We start from the raw sequence: 25,946 nt of genomic DNA, 5'->3' as shown, positions 1-25,946 counted from the left end.
AGACATCCCCACTCATCATGTTAAGGGCTTTAAGGGGTGCTGTAACATATCCTAGCAGGGTAAGAAATGGGGCACACCCAAAACAGACTGCCAGATTCTCACAGGACTGACACAAAGAGATGGACAACCGTTCATACTCACATATAGACCTGCGGCCAATTTAGAGTTACCAATTAACCTGCATGTCTTTAGACTATGGGAGGAAGCCAGAAAACATGCAAACTCTACACAGAAGGGCCCCCACCAGCCCAACAGTTCAAACCTTGAACCCTCAGTAAGGCTACAGTGCATACCACGACACCACTATGCTGCCCTGAATTTCTTCACTAAAGCTCAACAATGTACTACCAGTGAAGGCTACATGCAGGAGGGAATATTTTTACTCAAAGTGACAGCAAACCGAACATTAGCATCTCATTTTCCTCTCACTAAATGCCAACTAAAGCACAAAGTCATGTTTAATTTAGTTGAAATTATAATATAACATCATGTTTCCGCAGAGACTATGAGTTGTGGTAAGTATACAGGTGGCAGGGAGATTTGTGGTTCAAATCTCTTTTAAAAGAGAAATGTCATAGATTTGATACATCTAAGTCTTGTTCCTTCTGAAGGCCTCTTTTGCAGGATATTTAGCACTTTATCATCTCTTACTGCTAGCAGCTCTGGAACGGGGCAACAGCTAAATGACTATCCAGACTGTATACATCTAATCTGTCATTTAAAGTCCACTTTCAGCCATAATTTGCTTTAAATATGTATATGTATATCTGTATCTGTATGTATGTATATATATATTTTATTTTATTTTTTTCTGCAACCACTGGAGCACCTTGAGTATACAGTAAATGTGAACATGAAAAAGGGCCTATTCGACCAGTAATGGGCAAGATGGGAACACACACACACACACACACACACACACACACACTCACTCACACACACACACACACACACACACACACACACACACACACACACACACACACACACACACACACACACACACACACACACACATAGAACCACAGGCATGATTTTGTCCACACTTATGCCTATTATGGATAACAGCAAGTAATAACACTGGCAGACATTTATATGTAAACCTTGACAAAGGCCAACAAAAGCACTTATTAAATGGAGTGAATGAAAAAATCTGCATTAAAAAAATGGATTGTGTGTGTATATACACATACTGTACATTTCTTTTATGTATTCTATGCATTGACGTAATAATCTTTATCTCAGGGGTTCCTGTACGGAGTGCATCACATATTGTATGTCATTATATCAGCCACGCTCATAGAACAATCAATTCTGTGTGCAAACTTTGTTTGTGTTTGTGTTTCTTTTTCTTTCAGCCAATATGAATCAATAAAAGCCTCTGGGTGTTCCTTTAAGACTACTCTTTAAAATTCAATAAATCATCCAGCCAACCACTGAACACAAAAACCACAGACAGGGTTTCAATTCTCACTGGAGTCACCTACACTTTAAAATGTACATACACATCAGTGCTTTGGACCAAAGCAATCACAAAAATACCACAGGAAAAAAGGGACCGGAGCACAAAAATCTCATAACCCATATATCGATAAGTCCCTGGGGGCAGCAGCCAGTATTTTGGGAGATACATGGGAGAAGTTTGCCTTCAGGGCTACTGCCAGTGAGCCGTGACGGCATAAATCTTTTAATTTTAACCCAAACCATAATCTCTTTCTCAAATACGATTTTGAGATCCTCGTTATACACTTGAGTATTTCCATATTTCCAGATCCAGGATAGCCAGGTGATATCCAGGCGACAACTTCCTCTTTTGTGTGTGCCGGTCATTTTGGCTAATTCCTATTGAGTGCTGCAGGGATTACGTTTTTTTCTGTTGGCCAACGCAGAGGTTAGCGTGGCCCTAGTTCCCTCATCAAAACATAAATGGGGTTTTTCAATTGGATTTTGGATCATCGCACAAAATAAGCTCTGTGGCTAACACTTGTTTATGACACTCACAGGTCTTGTTCAGCAAGATAATCTTCACAAATGAACACTACTTTTAGGATTTTCTTCAAGCCTAAATGTAATTGCCAGGAGTAAAAAGCAAACATAAGACTTAAAATGAACTACGTCACAGTTGCCTGGGTTACCCATCACCACAACAAGACTATAAAGCTGCGTTTAGCATGACGATGTTCTGTTGACTCATTCAGCCACTTGTTAGCAACCACCACAAAGACACTTAAAGCCTTAAAGCCTTAAAGCCATTCACAGTGGGCTATTTACTGACATATTTATGTTGTAAAACAAAACCTGAAAGTCCCTTCAGCTTTTGTTAGTCACAGACCTTATTTAAGACATCCAACCAAAAACTCACCTAACCCTTATAAAAAGCGAACCAGGAGTGCTGAATGTTGAATTTATTTTCAGGTTTTAGAATTTATTCCTGCACCACTCTGTTTATAAATATCTGCATTTGAATGTGACTCATTATATTAACAAAAGGTAATGTCAAGCTAAATTGTCTTCAAATGACAGCTGATGGGTTCTCAGACTGCATTTCAGTCAATGCGTTCCACCTCTCCACTTGGACTGCCTCTCAAACGTTTTTGGTCAACTCATCTCAGACTACCAATGGACTACATCCAAAAACCTTAATCTTTCAGATAACTACATCTTTGCATATACATGCAGATATTTGTTTATAGAGATAAAGAGCAAACTGAGTGATTTACATTAGTGCATTATATTAAGAAAAATATAAGAGCCATAGCGATGATTTTTGAAGATCACAAATTCTACTACATCTACCACACAAGATTTTGACCCGCCACAAAAAAAACAATGTTTTAATTATTACTAATTTAAAATGTTCTTATTTAACATTTTCACACCTTGAAGATCTACAACATTTAGATTTAATTCCAAAGCCACGTCCAATATGTCAGGAATTAAATTCTGATGCTGAATAAATCATCTATAGAATTTCTGTTGGCCTAAAAATAGTCTGATTTAAATATGCTCAGTCTAATACTGGAATCAACCTATAAAATTTTAAACCCTACATTTAAACTTTTTCCAGGTTGCTAAAAAATCAAAATAGAAAAATTTTGATTCCCAACATAACCTCACTGTCCTCTGTGGTGACTGTGGCTCCGCTGCATTAAGACAAAGAGAAGGCAGCAATGCTTTGCACATCTAGCTTCATCAATACCTGCAACCTTTAATTGTACCACTTAAATGTCAAACCAGTGATCCAGTATTGACGAATAAAATGTCAGTTACCTGTGTGTCCATTCTGAGCAGCAGCAAATAAGGCAGAGGTTTGGTTGTGGTAGAGGTGGTGGTCTTGGTCAAGATGATTGGGTTTGTCCTCCATGGCGATGAGAGAGGTGGAGTTGGTGGTAGAGGTGGTGTTGGTGGACGTGGAGGTGGTGATGATGGTGGTCGGGTCTGGTTGGTTAAGCAGCATTGACAATAAAGTGACATTTCCCTGGGAAGCAGCTTGGGGGAGCAGGGGGCGCCCGCCGTCCAGGGCAGCAGGCCCTCCGCCGCTTAGAGAGGAGACTACGGAGGGACACCAGCCTGCAGGGTGGAAGGAGGAGCAGGAGCAGCACAGGTTAAACTAGGAGGAGGAAGACCAGGAGGAAAAGGAAGCATCTAGAAGTGCTGAGCGTGGTAAAGCGAGGGTGTCAAAAGGTGGATGGGTTGGGAAGGGGAGGAGAGCACACTTTAGTTCCACACATACTGTAGCACAGTCTCTTTTGTCTGAGCAGCAGGCCAGAGATAACTTAAAAGTTAACATGTCCAATCAGCACAAGCTCATGTTGTGCAGCCAAACATTCTTCAAATCCCAATATCTCTATTTCTAATTCTAGTGAAGATCCCAAAGTTTCAAAGATAGAAGATATGGTAGGCTGAATTTTGGGGGAAATGTTTCTAAAATTAGGCAAAGGATATCTATAATATTTCCACTTTATGGATGGTGCAGCCCTAAAAACGCGGAATCTTGGGTTTGATCTTAAACTCAGTGTAAACATATAACTTTGATGAAGAGCTAAAACAAGATGATACGGAGTAGAACGCATACAGTTCGATACTGTCAGACAGTGTCAGACCCTTTTAGATATTTAAAAGGAAATAAAATCAGAATAGTCTCAAAAATGTCCCCTAACTGGCAAAGATAGACATTTTTTTGCTAACTGATCTACTACTTACGCCAAATGTACATTAGAAGACTTTAAGCCTTTTAAAACACTAAACTCTGACACTCTCACATTTTAAGACAATATGAGTTTTTACAAAAACAGGACCTTACAGGGTCACTGTTTGCAAGACTACAACTAGATTTATTTTGAGATGATTTTCCATCCTGCTCCTGGTGGAAAATATTACATGGAAGTCCCTAGCAGTTCGACAGAAAGACTTGCAGCCTACACTACCAACCCTATTTGATCAGAAACCTAAATATGTTGCTTAGTGGTGCCAAGTCACCACATGCACAGAAAATAGAGCTGTAGCAGGGTACACATGCATATCACTGTTTTTTTATTTTATTTCATTATTATTATTATTATTATTATTATTATTTTGCAGTACTTCAGAAAACCTAAAAACATTGTTGTCATTGATATCCTGCAATAAGCCTGCTGGGGTTTTGTTTGCACTACCTGAAGCAAATTAAAAATATTGTTTTAATTGATGTTATAGTTTGTATTATTCTTATCCTTATTAAAAATGTATTTTTTATGCCTGTTAATTAATTTGTCATATCTTCCCTGGTGGTATTAAAAATGGTATTGAGTATCGAGTATTTTTCTTGGGATCCATACCAACTTTGAAAATCTAGTATTGTGACAGCCCCTTCTGTTGTTCATTTGTTTAGTTCTGTGTAAAAATGCAAAGGCAGCCCTATATCATGATTTTCATGCTATGTTTGATGCTAACATGATACTAAAAACATAATAATAATACCAACAATAAACATGTTCAATTTTGTTGGAATATTAGGATGAGAAAAGATTTTGGACAGCTCGGGCTGATTTTTATGACCACCTTACAGCAAGCCATTGAGATCACAGGAGTGCACCCACTGAGGTAAAACTCACATCATTTTATTATGAAATTAGAAATCTGTCTGCAAAAAGTCATTTAGTATAAGGCTGTCATGAGGGTAGTTGTAATTGGTTCACTAGAGTGACACAGAAATGAAATGTTAGAGCCCTAAAGGAAGCCACTCAGCTGATTTCTGTTGCTGTAGCCTGAAGCTATCCTTCGTTATGTTACCAACACATCAGCAGGATTATGGGAGGATTACAGAGGAAAAAGGGTAGGCAGGTAAAGTGACATACTGAGGTTTTGTTTTAGCCTGAGCTGGAACTCATCCAGCAAACAGTGTGAGTAAAGCTCCACTCCCTTAACTCAACCAAAGAGGGAGATTCTCTCTCCCGTCAGAGCAGCTGCTGGAAATATCCTCTTTAACCAAAATCCCAAACTCCTGGAAAATAATACCTAAATTACATCTCATTACCTTCGTATTTAACTTCCTACAAACTCCTGATGAATCAATTTGATTTCCTTTAATGTTTAATTTCTATAAAGGCAGAAAAATATGCTTTGAAATTTTAATTCAAAACCATAATGTTGTGTTTTATGAATTACTATTTCACTGAAATACTCAATGCATCTTTTTCATTATTTTATACACATTTCTGTGAAATTCAGTCTGACATATTAGGTATCTTTGGACATTTCTGAAATTAAAAAAATAAAACAATGCTTTGCCATACAACACAAGCTTGTAAAGATGAACTCTGCAGGGGGTCTGACAGATTTTAAAAGTCAATGGGAATTTCCACTGAAGTAAAATAATTCAAGTGGCCCGTAATATTTTTGCACAGAAATATAATGTTCTACCACACAATTAAATGTGCTTTGAGTAAATCAGAATAATTTGAAGTCTTAAAAAAAGATATTTACAGTGTTTCATAAAACCAAGAAATTTAATTTTTTTATTCGGGATGCACCGATCACTATCAGTCGGTATTCGACTGCCATCAATGTACCAACTGAAATATTTTTCATATAAGCTATTTTGTATGATTGAATTTGTGCTAATTCAAAGGTAGTGTAGTTATTGGCTTAAAAACATTTCATTTATTCTTCATTTATAAAATAAACAAAACAAAAGATTGGTATCAGCTATTGGCCACATTGTTATTTTAATAATAACATTGGCCCATAGTAAAAAGGATTTTAAATATTTTTTTCAAAGATGTTTTTCATGAGAAAGAAGGTTATTTAAGGGATGTTGTGCACATTTTGCATGACTGAATTTCTGCTTATTCAAAAGCAGTGTAATGGAGGACTGAATGACTTAGAAACTGTTCAGTTGTTTTTTGAATGAAGGTTTCTTTGTTTCCTTGGCACAAAAGGGTGAATAAATTAAATTAAACACAAAACAAACAAACAAAACCAAAAAAGCAAACATTGGTTTTGGCTAACCAGCAAATCGATATTTTAAACATCTGTATTGGCCCAGAATTTCACAGTCAGTGCATCCCTGTATTTTATTACTCTTTAAGTATATTGTTTATTGTTTATATATCTGCATTTTTTAAACTTGAGATAATGCAGAATTTCCAGGCATTTCTCAAAATGCAGAAACTCTCTAATAAAATGTCTAATTTAATCAGCATGCGAGGGGCGCTGCAGCCTGGACAAAAGAGTCTGTCATCACATCCGATTCACGACAAGATGATGGATAGCATTCATCTTTCAGTACAATCACTCACCCACAATATTCACACAGTGGACAGACAGAAACACACACACATTATTTAGCGGGATACTGCTGCCGTTATGCAGCATTATTAGACACAAGATAAAGCACGAAACAGATGAGGTACAAAACAGAAATAAAGACATAATTACTAAACCTTACAACTTACTAAAACTACCAACTATACATTCTAAAAGCTAGCTTCAAACTCTGGTTGTTCTTATGTGGAAGGATTGAAAAAAGCTTGGAAAAAGGAAAATATAAAGAATTTCAGTGCAGATATTTGTCTCACAGATCGAAGAGAGAGATACAAAAAAAGACAGCAGCAGAGATTCTCAAGGACATGGATAATGGCAGTCGTTATGGTTGCACTTTCTGTCAGTGGGAGGCAGCGGTGCGGAGTAAAAATTGCAAAAGCTACAAAAACATATCCGTCTGCTGACAGGTGAGGCTTGGTTCTGCTTCCGTATTTTGAAAAATAAGTCTGGGAAATAGCAGAATCCCCCAAAACACCCTCAGAGCTTTATCATATTTGTAAGTAGGAGATGTTGCAATCAAATGAAACCCGAAAGGTTTTGCTACACTGGTATTAACACTATTCTTATTTGAGATCAGTGTGCAGTAACAAATATATCATTACTTTGTAGTCTTACAGAGGCTTTCATCGAACCTTTAAATACCTGCACATAACACCCGCAGGGCAGCTCTCCTCTCAGGGGGCTGCTGTTTTAATTGACGGTCTTATCAAATTGGAGAAGTTATTTTTTCAGAAGACAAATAAAAACAACTTACTAACAGCCAGGGTTTTTTTTTTTAAGTTTCAATGGGGTGCAGTTTTAGGTATTTTGTTCTCTGCAAAGCTCTTAGTTATGTGATAAAAGAGCAGTTTTGTAGTTTTCAATTGTGATACATCTGCATGTAAGAGAACAGGACTTTCAAAATGTATTTAGTCACATTTGACAGGCACATTTCAGAATAACTCCAGTTAATCACAAATTAGGTCTTATATTCCTAGGTTTTGTCATTATGTCTTTCACATATAATAACTGCAAACACAGCATCATTACCAACATGAAGGAGACTGAACAAAAAAACTGAGCAGTAGAACATAGATTATAGGGTAATATGTTGGCTGAAATGGAGTATTATCAGGGTTCATACACATTTTTACCAATACATTTCCATGACTTTAAAGTAGACGTTTAAGATTGTACATTCTCTGAAATGGCCATCGATACTCCTTCTTAAACTTTTTCTCATCACTTTATAATCATTTTTTAAAACATATATTATTGAAAAAAATAATGAATTCAGAACAGGATTAAATGTGAATATTAAAAATAACTTGGGGACTATTCGTTATTTATGGGGGGGGGTGCAAAAATGTCAAAATAATGTCAAACAACTTACTTATAACTACTTATGATTTTTATTTTGATTAACGGGAGGGACATACAACTTCAAATGGCTGTATTTTGTATTTATTTTACCTTTTTTTTTAAGAAACATTTTGCCATTTTTTTTTAAATGTGGCAGTTAAAAAAAAGCAAACCATTTCCCCCCCTTTAAAAAAAATTTGGTGATTTTTTAAAGAAAACACGCCTCCCAAATGTACGGGCCTGCATGTTTGGGAAGCATGTTACCTTTAAAAAAATCATCAAATAAAACACCCTTTATCACAGCCAGAAACTGTAAAAACAAAAATTATTGGTGGATTTTAAAATTTATGTTTTTTTACAGGTTAAATCCAAAGTTTCTAGTATTCCAAAACTTTTCCAGCACTGGAAATTGCTATTTGCAAATTACTTTTCAGGTTTTTTTCTGACTATACAAACCCAGCACATTACTGATTATAAATTTAAAAAATCTAATTTGTGAATATTTTGTGAAAGCACCAATACTCAACCCAATAATACTTTTGCAATATTGATATTAAGGTATTTGATAAAAAAAAAATAATGGGACATTTAATTTTCTCCCTATTGCACAGCCCTAGTTTAGCTAACTTGAGGTCTTGTTTAAAATCTGTCTGACCATCTGACTGCTTGCGTTTCTTTCCTCAGCTGGCTGATCTCTGGAGCTGGAGATAAAAGCAATGTTGTTCTGAAATATAGAAATAATGGTCAAAACTTTTACCACAGTTGTGATAAACTGGAATTATTTTCAAATGAACCTACACAGTATAATCAAGCATAGCACTAAAAGCACAACACAAACTCAATACAAATGCTGACATTTATATCAAAATTACACACAGAGAGCCATCTGTGACACAAGATGCCAGTGGGAGAAGTTAATGGAAGCTGAAACAGGAAGTAGTGCAGGAAGTAGAAGATGGCATGCTACTGGAGGATGGAAAGGCAGGGGGAGGAGAGAGCAGCCTCTGGCATCAGCTTCAGAGAGGACAGGGGTTACTGGTGGGAAGACCAATCTGAATACGCCTCAATTCACCCTGACACGCTCCTTCTGCTGCGGGACGGCTAACCTCCAAGTCTCTGTCGATAGTGACACGGACAGGGCTAACGTGACAAGATGGGAGACGGAAGGTGCCCAGAGGGAGGACATATTAAGGGCAGAGGAGCAGGATGAGAGGAGAGAGAGTGCAGTGAGGTAATTTAGGGTTGAGGGACAGAGTCAGTGACATAAACTGAGTTGACCCATGTGCTATTCTGCGCTGCATTCCTGTGGTTAGGCCAGTTTCCCTGTGACCTGATCGCTATGCTAAGCTAGGCTAGGCTAGTGCCGTGGAAACACAGTTGAAGAAAAGAGGCAGTGGGGAGAACTGGAGGGAGGTGGAGCATGGAGGAGCCCCTTTACCTGATGCTGTTGCCAGGGGGCTGCCTGCTGAGGCTCGGGGGCTACGGGAGGATGAGGCACTAATGGAAGAGGAGGTGGAGGGGGGGTTTATGGAGGAGGGGCTATTGACAGTGGTGGCAGGGCTGATGACGGGGGGGCACTCTGCACATGCTGCTGCCGGCTGACGCTGAGGGCCCCGGCCGGGCCCCGGGGAGCGGGAAGGGGGGCAGGCACCCACCTGAGTGGCCGTCAGGGCTGGCACCAGGTCCAGGGCGGGTTTGGGCGGCAGCTGGGGCGTGGCCGGTTTCAGCCCAGCCCCAGGGGAGCGGCTGCTGTCCCCCACCACCTTGATGGGTGGGTGAGGAGGAGAGGGGGTCTGGGAAAGCCCTGGCTTTTTGGGTGGGATAGGGGGTGGGTTTCCCCGGTCGATCCTGGCCACCGTGGGTGACTTGATGCCGATGGGGTGGCTCAGGCGGCCGGGGAAAGGGCCCCCCTCTGAGGCAGAGTGGGGCAGGCCTGGACGCAGGGGTCCACCGCCCCCTGCAGGAGGGCTGGTGAAGCGTGAAAGGACCTGTGTGACGGTGTGGCGTGCTTGCTGCTTGGCGGCAAAGTTGTCACGGTTGGTGGGGGAGAGGTCACGGGCCGGAGGACTCTGGGACGCCGTGCCGTTTTGGTCCTGTTCCTGGAACTTATAGCGGGCCGCCTGGACACGGGGGCTGACTCCGCTGGGAAGGCCATGGGGGGCTTGGCCCTCTGAGCCGTTCTCTGTCTGTGCCAGTCCTCCTGAGCTGCTGTGGACGATCCCCCGTCCACTCGTCTTTGGCAGACTCAGACCCACATAGTTGGCAGGCGTTGGTTTGACGGGTATAGTTAGGGGGTTCTTCTTGGGACCCTCCACCTCTGTGGGGGGCAGGTCCGTTTGGCAAGATGCTGTTCGAGAGCTGATGGGCTCTGTGGCTACGGAAACAGACGTCACAGCTTTAGGTTTGGGTGGTGTGCTGGTGGCAGCAGCAGGTTCTACTCCAGCAGCAGCAGGCTGGGCGACAGCAGCGCCATCCTTCCCATCGCCCTGTTCAGTCCTGAGCTGCTCCACCTGCTGCCGCAGACTGTGGCTCTCGACCTCCTCGCGGCCCAGCCTGGCGCGCAGCTGTTCCCGCTCTGTGTCAAACTCCGACAGCTGCTTTTCCATCTTGGCCTCCATCTGTTGGCTACGCTGTCGCTCGCTGCTCAGCTCCTCCTGCAGTCGGCCAGAGGTGCGGCTCTCCTCGTCCAGGCGAGCCTGGAGCTCGTCAAAGCGCTGCGACTCCTCTACCACCCGTGTGGCGAGCTGCTTGCACTCCCGCACCAACATCATGACAATGTGCTTGTTCTTCTCTCGCTCATCCTTTAGCTGCGCCGTCAGTTTCCGGTGCTCCTGTTCCAGACTCTGGAGCTGTAGTTTCTCCATCTCCAGCTGGAAGAAGAAAAAACACACAAAATTAGGGGACAGAAAATCAATGCAAAATTTTACAAAGACACATAAAAACGGGTATCAAGCAATCATAACATGGGATTAGATATCTGAGTTGGGCTTTGAAGATGATGAAATGATCAGTCAAATAATCTCACTAAAGATCAACACAATGGTCAACAATTTTAATCATTTTCTATTCGGAATGGTAACCACAGACCTACTTTTCTCTGCGTTTTAAGAGAAATTAAACCAATTTGCCAAGTTGTTCAAGGGTTTAAATATTTGTAAAAGGCAACTGAAGCTAGCACAAGAAAAAATTATGTTGATCAAGGTTTCAAAAGGGTAACTTGTGTAAGGTGTCTTTGAGTCCCCTAAAGTGCTCTACAAAAAAAATGGTTTATGATTATTATTTACAGGTAATAATAATATAAACGTACTGTTTCCAGCTTCTTAAACACGCTGTTTTTTTCTGTTTTATATCATTGCAATTTTAGTCTTCTAACACTATCTTCTGATATTTTATACCTACTTTAGCATTAGCCGACGAGTGAGCAAATAAAAGAGCATTCAACTAAGCTATCAGGTGTCTTCAGTTACCCAATGACCAAATAAATGTGATGCACATGTGACACACTGACATCATCCGCTGACATCTTTTCCCCTTTCTAATATAGATCATGTGCAATCAGTCACCCACACACACTGTACATACTGTACACACTGCAGGAGCCTCACACGCATGTCAAACATCCAGCATTCCTCACAGACATATTTCACGTACATGATTCCAGCTGTCTCACTGACAACCCATCCATGACATACTGCCTGTCAACATCATGTGCATCCTGAAGATATCATCCATCACCTGATTGACACAGAGCACTTTAGGTACAAACATAGCAATTTAGGTACAAACACAGCAGTTCAATATAGGCTGTAATTGAGTATTAGGTTGCTTGCACTTGGCTTTAGTGCACCCATCTAAATTTGAACTCATTCCTTAAACACAAAGCTAAAATGAGCCACAAATGATTTTCTGAAGAACAGTGTAGACGAGCCCGATTAATCAAATGAGCCAGACAAAAGAGACAGGCAAAATAAATGGATAAGCAGATATTTACATACATAGACAGACACTATTAATCCACAGGGTGTCTTGGGGAAACAGTTTCATTTATCTATTCAGAGAGACACAGCGTCTCTTGCATACGGTTGAATTTTGATGACTTGTCAAAGCCCCGGCCTCTTTATCTGGGACATGGCTACTATTGTTAGCTCAGAGCTGGCTTCACACAGGGTAACACGGCTTAACCGGAGCTCTCCACCCTATTGCTAAGACCCCATCACTCTAACAAGCCTCAAACAAAAGAGTAAACACCCCGCCACCCCTGTCCCAAAACAAGATTCCCTCCCACCCTTTGGTGTCCTCCTCCGCTCCTTCACAATCCATCAGGGAGTACATATCACCACCAGCTGATGCTGTGGAGCGAGGGGTTTGTAAGCAAGGGGGAATGCTGAAGGAGGAGGTGCTACGACTAGCTGCTAATTGGGTGAGGATTATTCCTATTGTATGTCAGCCTAATGCCTTGGAAAGACACATTTAGGGATACTGTGATGGTGGTGACACACGTCCAGAGATCGTAGACTGAAACCGGGCAGGATTAAGACAAGTTTATAATATGCATGACAATTAAGCAGAGATGTCCCAGTTGCATTTCTTCCCCCCTAATCCTGACATCAAGTCATTTAATTTTGAGTATCTGCAGATACCAAGTCACAATGCAATACTTCTATCCTGCAGATAATACAGTTGCATCATAAACATTTTAAGTAGGCTTTGTTAGAGTTATTAAAATCAATCCAATGTATAGCCTATGCTTGACAATATGAATAAATGAATGGCTCTGTCATTTATTAGCATATTATTTCTTTATTTCATAGTATATAAGTTTGTGTAGAATGACAAACCCTCCCTTGTATCTTTTGTGTCTCGTTGCTGTCCGTCTAAAAGAGTATTCTCCAGTGTTTGTTGCTTCGGTGCAGCCTGTGTCAGAGTTACCTGAAAGAACTGTATTTTCTTGAGTGTTTATTTTTTTCATCCTCACATCTTTTTTGGCAGACTACCCTTCATTAATACAGATGATAAGTTGGCTTTTTGCTTGCGCAATTTAACTTGTTATGAGTGAGGTTATAGTAACCTCTGTACTACTCTTCTCTCCTCCAAGCAGAGCGGAGAAACACCACGCGCTATAGTTGAGGGCAAAATATGAAACTCACACTGAGCTGAAATCAAACGAGTATTAATACCTTCAGTAAATAATGTAAATAAACAAAACTCATATTGTGTTTTCGTTTATGGTGTGCGGTTTTCCGGGAGGGCGGGGCTCAGCCATGGCATACCGCGTCAGCTGCTCATACACAAACTTGGGGACTCAGTAGAGGGGAGACAGAGACAGCTGCATGGGTGAGAGTTGACAAACGATGTGCTCCGTGTTGCTAAGCAAACGCCACCACTGCATGACACTATGACCTAAATGCAATACTGAAAAAGCTTTCAACCTTTTTAAGGGTCAATTCACCCCAAAATCCCAAATTTTCTTTGAGGAAAGATTTTACAACTTCACTTGCGAGGTAAGCTGATAACTTTTCACAACACTACAATGTATTCTAACCTTCCTCTGAAGTGGCAAAACGGTAACCTGCAAAAACAACAATGCTTGGTAGTAGAGTTAGAATCATGCTTTGCATTCAGTCAGACCTCTTGTAAGATTGTTTTCTTTGTTTGATATGATTTAATGCAGCATAATGAAGTGGCTGACCTTTGCTGTGTGTGCAGTTACAGCCAAACCAGTGATCATCCATATGCATCTACTAATTCTGCAATCATCCACAGAGTAAAATAATAATGATCTTAAATTGATTTTTGTGGAGATACCTTGCAGGCACCTCAGGAAGCACCGGAGCTTCCTGGATCTTAGATCCCCCACTGCAAAATGAAATATTTAAATAAAGCTTACAAGTAAAATTTCTCCCTTCGAGGTCTTTCCTTACACCTGAAGAGCTGCAACACTGAGGTGGCATCACAGAAAGCTAAGGCAGCTTTATTTGGAGAATTTGGGGATGGGAGATGGAGGAAGTGAAGGAGGAGGTCTAAGGACTATTTTAAGAAAAAGGAATTTCAGCACCGGCGGTCATGACCTTGCTTCCAAATTCAGCCTCTCAACACTCTGGCAGCATGTTTACCCACAAAACCTAACAAATACAGTGTGTCTCCGTCACTGCTGTGAGAGTTGTTTGCAGAAAGGGAGGGGGTTCTTCTCCCAACTTCATGACTGATTCATGTAGAAGAAGAAGGCGTGGGGGTGTCTTCATTATGCCCATAAACCCATTCAGAGTGTGTTACGTATAACCGCCTGCCTGCCTGCCTGCCTTCAGCTTGCCTAAGACCTCATGGATAATTCAACAGCTTACTCACAAGAGAACGACAAGAGTTGAAACGGATGGAGGGGATAAAGATAGCACGGACAATCCGGCTGAAATTCACTCTACCCAGCAACCAGAAGATCCCTCTGAGAACACGGAGCATGTGGCATGTGTCCTTTAGCAGCGTTGGTTTGTTGTCGTGTCACTGGTCATTTTAAAGGTTCCAACAAAACCATTTATCCCTGCCTGACGGGTTTCCTACGCTGTTGTTGACACGTTATGTACAACTGTGCAATCAGTGGTGACATGGCCATTCATTCTGCGCCACTAAAGACAGTTATTTTGTGGTGGCTGCTTCTCCTTTTTACACATACCTTCAGGGTCAGATGAGGCAAAACCTCTAAAGGTCAAAGCTGTCTTGTACAGTGGTGTTTCTGATCAGTGTTGACAGAGATCATAGAGAAGAAGAGGCACTAAAAAAGGAGGTTTTTCAGGTGAAATCTGGGCCTTTTTAAACCTTTGAAACCTAGACCGACATCAGTTTTCTTGTACTGCATTCAGATGCCTTTAACAAGATATTTGACCGTTTGAAACCTGAGTAAATGTGTTTGATTTCTTTCAAAAGCATGGCGATAAAAGGCAATGACAAACGAACGCAATGACAAGAAATGCCCCAGAATTGCAAGAAATTTGAAAAAGGGGACAAGAAAATTACCTAAAAATAATTTTAAAAAAGAGAGCAGGTTATTAGAATCCAAAAAAGGGGGAAAATAATAAAAAAAGGGGGAAAATGTCTACAAAACTATATTGAAAATTGTATAATTTTTTATTTTAAAATTATGTTACAGAAAAAATATCATTGTACATATAAAAATATATACTTTTTTCAGCACTATCTGTTCGGTAATTTTCTGTTTTTTGTTTCTTACTCTTTTTTGTGTTTATGTTTAGGTAGTTTTTTGCTAATCTTTTATCTATGTCCTGTTAAGTTTTTTGTCTCCCTTTGTGTCTGTCTGCAACTTTGTGTTTTCACTGCTGACTGTCTTGGCCAGGTTCCCCCTAAAAAGTGAGATTCTTAATCTTAATGGGACCAACCTGGTTAAATAAAGGTTAAATAAATAAAAAAAATAATGTATATTTGCAGGCTGAAAATTGGCAATGTATCCCTTAAGGATGAGACAAGTGAGGCTACATAACAACCTTAACAGTTAAACAGTGTAAAAGGGGCTAAACACACACACACACTCACACACAAACACACACACACACACACACACACACACTTGACCTTCATGCCAAATATCAGCCTCCTAGGGCCAAAACTGTGGGCGCCACAGGGTGGGAAATTTTTGTGGACTGACAGATTGACAGACTGGCTGCTGATGGCAGCTAGAAAAGTTAACTTTTCCCTCGGGCTTATTCCATCTTTTGGTTAGAAGTATGCCTAGGTCTGCAAAGTTGTTGTTTTAGCCTATTCCAAATTTTAGCCTACCCCAGCTGTAAGCAAACATCTTCAATACTAATGCATTACTTACACACTTTAAGAAGTTTTTTATAGCGCAAACTACGATACAACAACATTTTGATAGCAGTGCCCAGCACAAGTAAAAGTACCATGATAAGTGGTCACAATCAGTCGTAAACTCACTGAAATAAATACTGAGGTATTTTACATTCACACTTGGTGGATGGAACAAAACACACACTAAAGCAAAGCCCCGAAATCTATTTAACCAGCTTTCCTGTCAAAACATACCACTTCCTACCTCTCCCTTCCTCCACTCCCTCCTTCTTCCATGCCTCCTTCTCCTCCTCTTCCTTATCTGTGTGTGCTTGCCTGGTTAAAAGTTCCATTTATACCGTGTATATCATATCTGTTATCATTACAGAGTTCAGGGACAGGACACACACACACACACACACACACACATTCGCACGGTATTTTCTTTATTACTCACCCACATTCATTTTGCCAGCATATCATCCAAACACTTTCACACATCCATATTCCTCAACACAGAATGGGAGAGAGAGAGAGAGACAGAGAGAGAAATGGGACAGGACCACAGCAGACATCTGGCTGCCCAGTTAATCAGGGCCACATAATCCTAAAGAGACCTCGGACAAACACACACACACTCGTAAACACACAGTCAACCATCAAAAATAGAAATGACACACCAGAAAATAGGAATTAAGTCCACACACAACATACACACACTGTTTTCCCCTATCTTCAATATTCAAATATACACCAAGAACATTAACACACACAGACAGCCGTACAGTTTTCTTCCTCTGGAGGTTTCAGCCGCAGAGATTTGAGTCATGTGTAAATAAACACAATCTGTGGTCAAACAGAAGTATTCTCTCTACCACATATGCTGATGTAAACACTTCTTTTATTTACCTTCGTTCAATCTGACTCACAGCAATTAAAGTAAACGTATATAAACACAAGGTCATAATTATGCATTTTGTAGATCATGTAGTTGTACTGTAGCTGCATGGCTTTGAAGACGAAGATGATTGTTCATCATTTGGTCCAATAGAGAAACAAAAACACCAACAGCTGCTAAATGGTCTTCTATTGAAACTGGTAAACAAAAAGAGGGTCCAAAGGGGATGAATCCTTTTATTTTGGGAAGTTCTCCTTTTGACGAGAAACACCATATGATACCTCAAAAACTATATACCCAGTTCCTGCCACCCAGTGTTGCCAACTTACCAAATTTTTCGCTACATCTGGTGACATTTAAAGGCCTTGACACACCAACTGAATGAAAGAACTAGTGGTGACCAAAGCGACTGCGGTATCACCTCACATTGCTTGTATCCAAGCCCCAAAAGTTGCACTTGAGAACCGTAATCAGAAACAGGAAAGAACATCAGGGCAGATTCAAGACGCTAGTTAGCCAGTTACCACATTAACGACAAAACTCAACGCTTAAAAGAACAAATGTTTGCTGTGCACTAGTGAACAATTACACAAATACCAACGTATCTGCTAAGGGGGTAAATGGCTTAAAAAACAAAACTAAACATCATCTTACTAGGCTTAAGCTGTATATCATATTTCACACCCTGAAACCTTCCTGAAATTTCACCGCAGTATACAATATATGACAGTATAATTGTGCAGCACTGGTTATTCTCACATGTAATCTAGTTAGAAGGTCTACTGTGTGCTCCGGTTTAGATGAAATAAATCCTTAATTCACCAAGTTAGATGTTTGAAAAACATGCTGTTATTCCCCATGGTCTCTCTGCCTGCTGGCTGCCGGCTGTTTACAGTCCTGTAATTTCATCCCTCACCACTAGGTGTCACGGTGTCTTTCAGCTCAGCTGCCTGTTCCACAAGTAGAGAGCATCACGACTGTCTAAGTGCTCCAAACTTGACTATTGCTGTCTGAACTTGCAGAGTATTTGATGGTCATAAAAACAACAATAGAGTTCCAACTCAGAGGGAAAGACACATTTCAAGCACAGCACTAAACACCACTCTAATGACAACGCCCCTTTAATGTGTGAACCGGTCTTTCGGTCCCACCTAAAATAACATCCATAAATAGAAACCCTCCTCCTCCTCCTCCTCCTCCTCCTCCTCCTCTCAGGTAGCTTACCCTCTTCTGGCGGCTCTCAGCAGCGGCTAGCTGGGCCGACATGCGCTCCTGCATCTTCCTGCAGTGGGCCATCACAGCCTCCAGGACAGAGATTGGGCTGGAGCCCAGGGGTCGTCGCTCCTTGTCTCCTCCAGGAACCCCACACTCAAAGTCCCTCTGAAGTGCCAGGAAGGGGTCGGTCAGGCTGTAGTGACCATATCGCTCCTGGAGAAACACCTCCTTCCTCTGAGCCTGCAGACAGAGAGAAGACATTACTTACTTAACTTGTTTAATATATGAATAAAAAGATTCATTTGGAGTCCTAATTTGGATCGGGAATGGTAACATTAGTATGTTAGAAGCTTTAAAAACGTTCTATGCTGGTGTGATACACTGCAATCTTAAATGGTGCATCAACAACCAGCACTAAATAAAGACTGGGACACTGATTTGTATCCTTCCAGGACTACAAAAATCATTCAAATGAGACAATCTAAAATGGTAAAACTGCTTAGAGCTAATTGAGACACATGTTGTGATGAGGTATGACAAGCAGACACTACCACATTCTAAAGCCCCTAAAAACCTTGTTTTCTGTATTCAAAAATTCATGACTAAATTTGCAACAATAAAGTTAAAACCAGGGGAAAAACATCCCTAAAATGGTGCTGCATTGAAGACATAAAGGATGCAGACCGTTCCTGGAGCAGATGTGTCGCAGAATCTTTTTACTGGCTACACCCGCAGCGCATATACAGCATAGGGTTGTGTGTATCACAGGAAAAACAAGCACTTTCTTTTTAGGATTGTTTCTTTAGTTTTTGGACTCAACACAGCACTGAGAATATGCAATATGGTTAAATTATTTTCTACAGACTAAAGTGGGCTATGTAAGGGATAAAGTTACTAGGAAACCTCCAGCTGGTACTGGCAAATAAATGCAGACAGGGAGCTCAAGACCCCAAAGATACAGAGTTGTAGATGCATAGTCTGGTTAACTTATGTAATAAAAATAACAATAAATTGAAATGGAAACTTATTTTAAATTAGGGTATTTCAATAGCTTGTTGTTGTACATTCTATGAATATCATAGTGTAAATTAACAAAAAATATAGACAGACACATGACTTCTTTCTGTGGCTTGTGGCCACCATGGGTAAAAAAATAGAAATAGAAGACCGGCCTATTTTTTACGTTTATGGAGCTGATTTGGCATATATGCGTCACTGCTGTCATGCCTGGAGCCAGATCATAAGACTGTAGATTCATGACTAAACCTGTGTATACGCACAAAGACAGAAGTTTGCACACACATTGCTTTGTCAGATCTACATAGCCATGTACACATGTAATTCTTTTTAATAAATCTCAATTATCGGTCTGCTGAGCACACAGGCCTGAGCTTCATTTTCACACTCACAATTGGCCATAAATAAATGTAGAAATGCACATTTGCATATTGAGACTTGTGTCCCTCAAGTGTTCACTAAACCTGTCAGTGAGAAATATGACAAGTGCAATTTCACCAACTGTGTTACATCTTAGAGGTTTTCCAACTTTGCCAGAGCAGCCATCCTTACGCACGGCTGCGAATATTTGCACAATCCCCACCACTAATTAATCAAATTTGTGCAAACCATCATTGTGACAAAATTGAATCATTCTGATTATGAAACATCAGAAGGATAATCAGTCATTTATCCATAGTGCTCATGTTAAAACTGACTTTACAAAGTGCTTATCACATAAAACATATGATAAAAAAGTATTTCAGCTTCTGTATTTTATCAAGCTATAGGGAGGTTAATCTTCTGTACAGCTGCAGTAAATGCATCTGCTGAAACCAGACCCCAGATAGTGAAAGAGAAAGCAATTATTTACAGTTGTAATAGTTTAAAGGTGCTGCTAATCTTTAGTCCCAGCAGCATCAGCACCCACTGTCTGCCTCCACCTCGAGGCCTCAGCTTCCGCCCCTGCATGTTGTGGTCCAGGAGGAAGTCGCTCCATCTGACCATGGCTGCGGACCCTGAGCCCCCCACTACTCAATCCTGACCACTGTGAGCCCGCCTGCCCGACTCCACATGCACTGAGTGCTGCAGCAGACACAGCTGCTCTCAGGTTACACCAACAGATAGAGATGGGAATTTGAGTTCCCTGAGCTGATCAGAGGTAAGGGCACGGGGCTTGTGGTTTGATCACAGGCTGAACTGAATATCGCAGCCAGACAAGGTATCACATCAGGCCTCAGCTGAGCACCTGACAAATGCTAAAACAAACTGCCTTTTGTGGATAATTCAGCTAGACAAGCCTTAACTGAGTGCAAACTGCCACCAAGGCTGACAAATTCTTCAGCTGCACAGCTGCAGCCCCTAATGTTTATCATTCATCTTCTTGCTTTGACTTGCAGGAGAATGTAAACAGAGTTATGTTCAGCAGATGAATCGGAAGCCCAAGACAGCAAGCAGCAAATGAATGCAGAATAATGGTCAAGACAAAAAAAAACAAAAAAAAACCCCCCAAAAAAACAAAGAAAACAGCAATAACAACTCATCATTTGTCAGAGTCAAAGTTTTTGTGGAAAATAATAAATAATGCTGATTTTCCTGTGCACTTCTATACCTTTTGGAGTAAGAATTAATCAGCCCCACTGACCAGTTATTGATTTTACACATTTCCAAACTGAACACTGCAAACCATGAACCAATAAAGTTAAAGCAGAAAAAAAGCAACTCTGTATCACTGATAGGGCTGGGCGATTTATCGGATTTCAATTTCGATTTCGATTTTGCCTTCCCTACATTTTCAAAACAAGATAATAGAGATAAAACTATTATGCGCGACATAATGAGTCAAGCAATGTTGCTCCCGTTTTGTCTTTTATTTTGTAAATCAAGCGCGAGCTTTCCTCGTGCTCTGTCCAAAGTCCTAACAGAAGTTTCGGCTCGAGAGCCGCTGCGCGCGGCCTCTCCGGTTGTTTTGAGACTTCGTCGTTTCATTCTGTTTCCGGAAAGCGCGTGCAGCGAGAGCGAGAGCACGAGCGACAACAAGCACGCGCGGGGAGAGGAAACATGCACGCGCCGGTGATGGCCTCAGTGAGAGGAGCAGAAAGTTAGACGCGAAACCAGCCAGCTGCGGCTGTTTTAAGTGACAGAAGTTAGCCCCGGAGTTAGCAAGCTGAGTTAGCTTCCTACCGGAAACTGATCAGGCTCTCTTAAGGTGGACTGTTAAGGTGGACCAGTTTTTCTCATTGTAGTGACACTCCCAGCTATTTCTAAACAGATCATGGAGAAGTGTCTGCTGAGTCTCACCTGAGTTAGTGAAACAATCATTGATCCCAATTTCAAATGTATTTTTGCTGCCATTGATACAGTAACTGTTATGTATTGTTAAATTATATTAGTTGGGTTTGGTTTATTATTATGTGAATATGAACAAACTCCAGTAAAGTGCAAGACGTATTACAGTCGTGGCTGCAGCTTTCTTTGTTTTTCAGTTCACTTGTAGGCCCATTTAAAGTTAAAAATCATCCAGTGTTAAAAAATAAACACCAGAGTTAATGTTCAATAACTGCATGATGCTCCAAAGGCCAATGAGTAATCATGTTAAATAATCGGGATTTCAATATCAATCAATCGTGATGAAAGCAGCAGTATCATTATTTGTGCAAACTTTTCCTTCTGTTCCTCATATGAATGGATGCTGACATTTGGGTGACGCTCGCTTTGACCTGTGAAGTCTACTTCACCTCCAGAGGCGGTATAAATATCTATCAGGTTGGACTACAACTTGCATAAATGTCGTTTAATGTGGAGTAGGTCATTCTGACAGGTACAAATATCTATTAGAATGGACTACAGCCTGTATAACTGCAGCTTACGCCATTCTGAGAGGCACAAATAAAATAAATATGTAGAAATGTGGTGAAATGTGAGAGTAAGTCAGTCGGACAGGTATAAATTTCTATCAGGTTGGACTATAACTTGCATAAATGCTACTACTTCATAGAAGCTGCTAATTTTAATCAACTCATCCCTCAACTCCAAAGATGTAGCAGGATCAAGGACAAATTTCCATTCAATTTCACTCAATATATCCCCCTAAATCCTAAACACTTGACCCTTAATTTTATCACCACGATAAGCATCTGTCTCTCCATGTATTAGAGGTATGTACTTATCTGTATTAACCTGTTTGTAAATGAGCACTGAGTCTGAGACACATACAGTACACAATACAGTTAGAGCAGTAATTTTGTATTTCTGTCTTTTTACACTCTCTAGTAGCTTCTAAAAGTCTAGTGCTGCTTCTAAAAGATAAAGGTTTGTGGTAACAGATGTTAAAATATGTTAATTATTGTGGCCTGCTGTTCAGCTCTCTAAAAAGTTAATTTTGTACATTTACTTGACACCACAATAACACATTCACTCCCTGCCAACCTCCCACTCTCCCAGTGTCCCGGCCAGGTTTCTGTAGATAGGTGCTGGCCCCTAAACAGCCACAGAGATTGTTCCATCAGATTCTGTGGGTTAGTAAATGGGATAAAGCTGCTGTAAAGTCCACTGTTATCCAAACTGCTGCTCCACACAGAAGCTACTGGCATTGGTTAACCCAGAGTACAGTTCTGTAACATCAGCCCTGTCAAACCTGCTCTTAATCACCCCGACCACAACCAGATGACCACTCACAGTAATCCAATGGTCAAATAATACCCGACCAAAACCCACTTGGATGCAGTACAGCAGCTGCACAGAGACCAATCCCTCTGACCATAAGAGGTGGTGACAGAGAGAATGACTCAGAAACATCCGGAAACTTGTTCACAGATGCAGATTTTAGAGCGCGAGAGAGCAGTGAGGATCATTTCTGTTGCAGTGAAAAAACAGTAAACCTGCAGGAAACACTTCAAATAGTGACAAATTATTATCATAAAGCTAAATAAATAATAAAGACAATAAGAGCTTCAGATCTTATAATTAGGCTTGGGCAATATCACAGTACAACGGTATACCAGGGTACTTAGAAATCACCAAGGTATGTGTTTCACAAATACAGGCGCTCCTCTTTCTATTGAACTCATTGTATGCAATGCACAGCATGCACCACCAGAGTTTAGCCAGTGGTCTCGACTGATGGAACAGGCAGCTAAGCTGAAAGACACCACAACACTAGTAGTGGAGGGTTAAGTTACAAGACTGTAAACAGCCAGTGGCCAGCAGGCAGAGATAGACTGTGGGGAATAATGGCACATATTTTAGGTCTAACCTCATGAATTAAGGATTTATTTTGAACAAACCAGAGCTGGTGATTGTTGGAACAGTGGACCTACCAACTAGTATACTAGCAAGAGTAACCAAGACAGTTAAGTTGAGTTTAAGTCTCTCTTTAGCCATCCTATTCTATTTTTACCTTTTACTCTCTTTGCTTTTTAATAACTGTCTTAATTGTATTTATTTCAACTGCACTTTTAGGAGATTTTATTTAAAATCAGCCATTACATCACAGGCCAATCTAACAGAAGCAGCAGGTTGGTGAAGGAGGAATATTAAATATCTGGGCGAGAGACATTTAAATGAAACGCGGAGGCGATGAGTAAAAAGACAAAGAGCCTCGAGTGTGAGAGACTGAAAAACAGACAGCAGAGACAAAGAGGAGAACAGACGGACGATGGAAAGGTGCTGTGAGACACTTTGCCAAACAAGGAGATGGAGTTTGGAGAATCAAACAACACACACACACACACACACACACACACACACACACACACACACACACACACACACACACACACACACACACACACACACACACACACACACAAAGAGCATAAAGATTGATGGTGAATCCCAAGAAGACTGAAGTAGCTCTTGATGCTGATGGCTGACTGTGAGCAGGCCAATGTAAACAGTGTGTGTGTGTGTGTGTGTGTGTGTGTGTGTGTGTGTGTGTGTGTGTGTGTGTGTGTGTACACGCGCGCGCGAGTGTGTGGGTGTGTGTGTGTGTAAGAGAGAAAGTGAGAGAGAGAAAGGGAGAAACAATAAAGAGGAGCAGAATATCTTTGTAAAATAGAGGAAAATAAAAATGAATATCAGATGAGCACACGTTTCCCTGTGGTGTATTTATGTCGGCCTCGTCTTCTTACTTAAACTCACAGTAAAACTTTAAAGCTCCAGCGTTTAGGATTTTGTGGGATACACTGAATAAGATGAAATATAATAATTTTTTTCTTTAGTATATAATCACCTGAAAATGAGTATTGTTGTGTTTTTGTTACCTTAGAATAAGCCGTTTATATTTATATAGGAAGCAGGTCATTGTCTACAGAGATCACCTCGTTGCACCGCCATGTTTCTACAGTAGCCCAGAATGGACAAACCAAACACTGGCTCTATAGGGACATTCAAGTGTTCACATCAGTCACTGTAGTTAGCAGCCACTCTGCTACGAGAGCATCGGATAACAAATTACTTTGTAACGCCAAACTGCTTCCTTCAGTGTTTTTACCAATTTAAATCAACTGTTGCATTTGTTTTTCAGAGAAAGAGATAATGTGGATAATTCAGCTTCTGGTAAAAACCTTCTGAAGGTCTGTATCTTAAGTTATGGTAAATGGTAAATGGGCTGTACTTGTGTGGCCCTTCTCTAGTCTTGTTGCATACCCAAAGCACTTTCACACCACATTGTCACATTCACCCATTCACACACACATTCACACACTGGTGGCCGAGGCTACCGTGCAAGGTGCCACCTGCTACTCAGTAATCATTCACATGCACTCACACTCCGATGATGCAGCATCAGGAGCAATTTGGGGTTCGGTATCTTGTCCAAGGATACTTCAACATGTTGCCCGGAGGAGCCAGGGATCGAACCGCTGACCTTCCAATTAGAGGACGACCCGCTCTACCTCTGAGCCACAGCCGCTCCAAGAAAGTGAATAAAGGAGAGCACACATTTGCAGGTGCTGGTATAGGGGCCCGTCTTCAACGTACTGAACAACATAACAACACACTAATTTGTAACATCAAATGTTTTTATTCAGTCTTCTTATCGGTTTAAATTAACCATTTTGTTTCAAATAATTCAGCTCCTGGTAAAAACCTGATTAACAATGAACAGTGAAGAGATTCCAACCAGGAGAAGTTTCAGCCGGTTGCAATCTGCAATCCTCACCACTAGATTCCACTAAATCCCCCTAAATCTTACACATTGGACCTTTAAATCACTCTAGAAGCAATTGAAACGTAATTTAATCATCAGTTGTTACCTCCACTGCCTACATTTACCACTCAACTAGAGAACTCAACTAGGGCTAAATCGAACCTTTGTCAAGAGATAATCATTTGGTCTATAAAATGTGAAGAGTGCCTTTGACAGTTTACAACAAGCCCAAATTTATGTGCTAAAATGACTTGACTTGTCCAATAAAACAGCTCAAAACCCCCAAATTATTGATTTACTATCACATGAGATCAAGAAAACAAATCTTCACAATTGAGAAGCTGGAACCATAATATTTGGTATTTTTGTTGGAAAATGACTCACTGGTTATTAAAGTATCACTGTAACCTTTTACTATGCACTGTGGTGAAAATCCAAGACTGTTCGCACTCAGTATTGGAAGGGTTACTTTTAAATAAAATGTGTTATAGATTATTCATTACTCTGTCAAAAATGTAATAAGTAATGTGACTACTTAATTACCCTATCAAAGTAATGTAACTGAGCTCTAAGCTGAACAGATGCAGCTGAAGGGAATCCTCTGGAAAGCTCCAGAGTAAATAGTCAGGAGCGAGGCAATGGCATCTTTAAACTGCCCTCTGCCTCAAAGGATCTTCCTGTAAATATTTACACAGAACCAGAGACCATTACAGTTCTTAGTCAGCTTGCTGTGGTTCTTCACTTCCA

General features: G+C 40.7%; 1 protein-coding gene across 1 annotated transcript in view; it reads right to left on the bottom strand.

Annotated features, from left to right (window-relative positions):
- The window catches only part of cttnbp2 (cortactin binding protein 2), a 165,381-nt gene that overhangs the window by 88,992 nt on the left and 50,443 nt on the right, over positions 1-25,946 (bottom strand). Inside the window, exons 3-5 of the mRNA XM_042495910.2 lie at positions 18,062-18,292; positions 9,584-11,015; positions 3,271-3,570 (exon numbers count right to left, since the gene is read on the bottom strand). Of these exons, the coding sequence (XP_042351844.2) occupies positions 3,271-3,570; positions 9,584-11,015; positions 18,062-18,292 (1,963 nt within the window). The remainder of the gene's footprint in view (positions 1-3,270; positions 3,571-9,583; positions 11,016-18,061; positions 18,293-25,946) is intronic.

Source organism: Plectropomus leopardus, chromosome 7 (genome assembly GCF_026936395.1).
Source record: "Plectropomus leopardus strain MGB_pleo_1.0 chromosome 7, ASM2693639v1, whole genome shotgun sequence".
Lineage (NCBI taxonomy): Eukaryota > Metazoa > Chordata > Actinopteri > Perciformes > Serranidae > Plectropomus > Plectropomus leopardus.
Note: the sequence above shows the minus strand (reverse complement) of the source record. Positions and strands in the feature narration are given on the sequence as shown.